The following is a 4,747-nucleotide window of genomic DNA, read 5'->3' as shown; positions in this document are numbered from 1 at the left end:
TATTTGATTGTCTCCACGTATCCGGTCTATTCTGTGTAAATATTTGTCCACTACAAGTAAGTCCTGATTTTTTTCCGACTTAAATTTAAACCATTCCATAATGGGGGGAACAATTAAATATGTAGGAATAAGGAATACATTTTGTTGCAGTACCTCACGCACTGAAATATAACTACAAACCAAAATCATAATTATTATTTGAAAACCACAGTGGACATGTATTTATAATATATTGATCATGGATGTCAATTATCATGTGATAGGTACCTATAGTACTATCTTATACTCACAAATATGATACAAATAAGTTTACAGATATCATAACGTTGCCGATATATATATATATATATTATAGCCGTTAGCGACTTGTTCTTATGCTCGCGATAAAATGAATTTACAGATTATGATAGTACTGGTGTACTTATTATAGTTTTATTTCGATGCAACGTATCAGGTCACCAATATCATATGTCGGAAAATTGGGCTTTTTTTAAAAACCATTAAAAACTGGTTTTTATCAAAAAACAGGGTGTCGGCGAACTGGGCATAAACCGATTTAGCCGTGATAAATGGACTCTGTCTATGATCGTACAAATAGAATATTACAGGTGGCAGGTGCACTGTATATTATGTGCGTATTGGTTGTATACTAGTATGCAAAATCTTATACCAGTATCGCAATTTTGTGGACCAAGTGAAGCACCCCCCTTCCACCGGATTTGTTTTTTTTTTTTTAATGTATTTGTGAAATTTGAAACAATTTTATTCGTTTGAAATTGACAAAAAAGGGGAAAAAATCAAATAATAGAATAATGTAGCTCTTGAAGTCAACATCTCCCGTGGCTCCTTTTCAATAGATTTGTATTGCGGTATTAAGCTCCATCGGTGGAACTGCTGATATTATGCTATATACCTATTGGACGTGCCACCGACGCTCAAATAAGCACACGTTCCAATTCGGCTCTACACAATTTTCGGGGACCCGATAGCATACGATCCCAGCGAAAAACCCGTCAGTTTCTTAACCATAAATCTAGCTGAATGTGCATAATAATAAATTGCAATATTTGTAACGCATAATATGATGTTGTGCATGAAATGTATAAGAGCATACCGAACGGCAATTGTACGAGTTTAAAAATTCGAAGTCTCGGCACCTCGGAGTCTGGAGAAAATGACGTAATACATGCACCGGTGCAATAAAATATATAATACACGAGTTCTCTGGTCTAAGCGAATATGGAAGCATTGAAAAAAAAAAACTTTAACTCGAGCCAATTGATACTCATCGTTCGCGTTTCTAGTTATCTAAATAATGTAATAAAATGATCGCGGAATTCTAGTCACACGAAATTTCTCGCCATGGTATGTGTATTACAATGTTATTATCCCCGAGGGCACGTTTATACGACATCTATAAATTGTATTAGCCGAAGTGTATATTATAATATCGTGCTGAAAACAATATAATATAACAATGAGTCGCCTTTCTTGGGTCTTGTAGTCGTGTGCTCCGGGGAAAAAAAAACACCGTGATCCCGTTTTCCTCTATTTATTTATTTTTTATTTTAATTTTTAATTCATTTTTAAATTGTTGTCCCTCAACAACTGCTCCGGCGATATTTTTGTACGTGTATATATATTATAGATGTGTGTACGGACACACATTAATGCGCACATTCTATAAAAGGTATTTTACGCTGTGGCCGTTTCTGCAGCGGAAAGCTCGTAGTGACAATCGATTTTACTTATTTTTGCAGAAGAATTTCTTTTGCCTTTTACCGTACGACGACGACGACGACAACTCACGCAGCAGTGTATACAGGCTGCATGAAAATAATGATATTATATTATATTATTTCCTTTGACTGCCGATATTGCACTATAAAATGTACCGTATAAAGACATTTTCCTGTTCACGCGGACGGGGTTCTTTATTATTCACGGATCGGATTATTTTATTACATATTTTATGTATAGGTACCCGCTAGACGCTCGGTACATAGTTTGATGTACACGCCCATATAATAAACCTGTCGATAAATCATATTGTTATAAATAATATAAAATAATTAGGTAGAATATTATGTAGGTACTCCAACAGCTCTTATATATTTCCACACCGTTCGATACCTATCTGAATAATTTATTATTATAGTCCAACCGTCGTCGTCGTCGTCGTCGTCATCAACACCGTCATAATTAAATACCATAACGTCCTAAAGCCAATATTAAAATTTTTCATGGTAAATGAAAAAATAAAATGTCTAGTATATATTATTATTATGTAGGTAATGATTTATTTTATCTCGGATGCACAAATCGAAGAATTATAATTAAAAAAAAATATTTGTATAAATAGTTAACGCTGTATACGAGTAAAATCACCCACATCTCGAACCGGTATTTTAATTACGATCGTGTTTTACTTTGAAATATTTACCTATGGTCCATCATTATTTATTTTGATTTCAATAATAAATCCGACGATATGAAAGTTATAGTTGTACCCATAAAATGCATTTTTTCATCAATGGAAAATAATTAATATAGATCAATTTATAATCAGTAAATAATCTACCTAAATAACCTTACTCTCTTAACTTTTCTAATATCTCTAAAAACCATATCTGAGATTTCCGTAAAAATCAATCAAGTACATTTTAAGTATCTATATAAGATACAAAAATACATTTGGTTCATCGAAGCCACGTACACTTGACAATTTGGTGCTCGATTTTACCTCATTGTAAAGCGGACACTGACGGACATTTATAAACAAAACAAAAGTTTTAATTTTCAACGAAATTCTCAAAATCCTAGTTCGAGGAGGTCTTCAAAATGTGAATTTTGGATAATCCTATTTTTGTAGGTCATAAAAAGAGACTATTAACCAAATTTCATACGATTGTTTGGCTTGATGATGGTAAATTAGCCAGAAATCAGTCAGTCAATACAAGTTATTTTACAAAATAAATAGATTATAGAAATGATGATAATTATAGTACTTTAGGGTTATTATAGCAAACTAAAAAAAAAAAAACAAATGAATATCGTAGATATTAATATATTGAATTCATTTTTTCGAGAATTACTTAGAAGCTCTAAGCTTTTTTTGCTCTATATCAATTGACTTTAATAGTTGATAAAATAAAAACTACATAATCTAAAAATTCAGAAATACGCCAAGTTACCATTTTAGAAACAGGTCAAAAAAATGTTCTCAAAACATCCCTTTTACCGATTTAATGGGTTTTCGTATATTTTCAACTTGACAATATAAAATTTAAAGTACACAACGTAGACAACATGTACTTAAAAAACAAAGACAAAGGGTTTTCGTCATTGTCATTATAAAAACAAGTCGAAGTTTAATATTATTTAAACTCACTAGGTACACGAACAAATTAACATATTATGAACAGCAATATCATAATATTTCGAGTTTTGATCGGGCACTCATATCTTGCGTCCTCAGATGTTTAATCATGTGAATATTTTTAGTAAATTACTTGGCACGCACGTCACATATACGTTAAGTTTCTCTTCCTTGTGCGTCCGCTTGTGGACCTTCATATAATATTTTCGAGTGAACGCCTTGTGACACAAGTCACATGAGTAAGGTTTCTCACCCGTGTGCGAATGCTTATGGATCTCGAGATTACCGCTTCGAGTGTACGACTTGGGACACAAGTCGCATGAGAACGGTTTCTCACCCGTGTGCGTCCACTTGTGGATTGTCAGACCGCGCTTTTGACTGAACGACTTGGGACACAAGTCGCATGAATAGCGTTTATCTGCCACGTGCGTCCACTTGTGGATCGTCAGACCGCGTTTTTGACGGAACGACTTGGGACACAAGTCGCATAAGTAGGGTCTCTCTTCCATGTGCGTCCGCTGGTCGCTCGTCAGATAATCGTTTCGAGTAAATGACTTTGAACATATTATGTCGCTTGAGCAAAGTTTATCGGTCGTGTGCTTCCGCCTGTGCCCTATCAGAGTACCAATTTGTTTGAACGACTCCTTACACGTGTTACACGAATACGGTTTCTCTCCCGTGTGTGTCCGCCAGTGGATCGTCAGATGGCTTTTATCGGCAAACCGCAAGTTACACAAGTCACATATGTATTGTTTATCGCTCTTGCACCTCCTAAAGCTACAGGTGAGATTAATCATTTATAGCTACTGGTGAGCTCGCCAAAAATGTCAAGGGTATTTTCTCGGGTTTATTTTTAAATATTTGCTGGTTAGAGGTTAAAGACAAATAACTTGATTGGTTTATGTTTGTAAGTTGTAACAAACTCTTATTAGCGTTACGTGCATTGACTAGGTTACTATAGACTATTATTTTTTACAATCAATTAGAATGCATCGACTCAATGGGTATTGAAGCCAGTATCAAGAATTATTAACTGTTATAGGTATTACTATATTTAATGTTATTATAAAATCAAAATAGAACACCGTATTGGAAGATATAATAAGGTTTTATGATGATAGCGAGTGAGGTAAATGTGTAACTGTCACTATTTATTAAATAATAAACGCTTAATGGCAATTCATCATTAATTTGTTGTAACTTGTATGACGTGTAATTCCATAACAGAGTGCATATAGTAAATAATGTCCCTTGCATTTCGAAAGAACCTGTTTATTATGATTTGTCTTTATTATATTTTAATTATTATTTTATGTTCTGTTTTGTATTAAAGTAGGGACTTTTATTTATTCAAGCTTTAGTATATTA

The 4,747-nt window shown here is 33.7% G+C and overlaps 1 protein-coding gene across 1 annotated transcript; it reads right to left on the bottom strand.

Annotated features, from left to right (window-relative positions):
- Window positions 1-3,401: 3,401 nt before the first annotated feature.
- On the bottom strand, window positions 3,402-3,913 carry LOC111040638 (zinc finger protein 73-like). The gene has a single exon (XM_022324615.1). It carries the CDS (start codon window positions 3,886-3,888, stop codon window positions 3,487-3,489), a length of 402 nt encoding a protein of 133 aa, XP_022180307.1. The 5' UTR covers window positions 3,889-3,913; the 3' UTR covers window positions 3,402-3,486.
- Window positions 3,914-4,747: the final 834 nt, after the last annotated feature.

This window comes from Myzus persicae, unplaced genomic scaffold (genome assembly GCF_001856785.1).
Source record: "Myzus persicae strain clone G006 unplaced genomic scaffold, MPER_G0061.0, whole genome shotgun sequence".
In the NCBI taxonomy this organism is placed as follows: Eukaryota; Metazoa; Arthropoda; class Insecta; order Hemiptera; family Aphididae; genus Myzus; species Myzus persicae.
The sequence above is the reverse complement of the archived record's forward strand: the minus strand, read 5'-3'. Positions and strand labels throughout refer to the sequence as shown.

Excerpts from the sequence above, each read along its gene's own strand:
- LOC111040638 (XM_022324615.1), bottom strand. The coding sequence starts at position 3,888 with ATGGAAGAGAGACCCTACTTATGCGACTTGTGTCCCAAGTCGTTCCGT.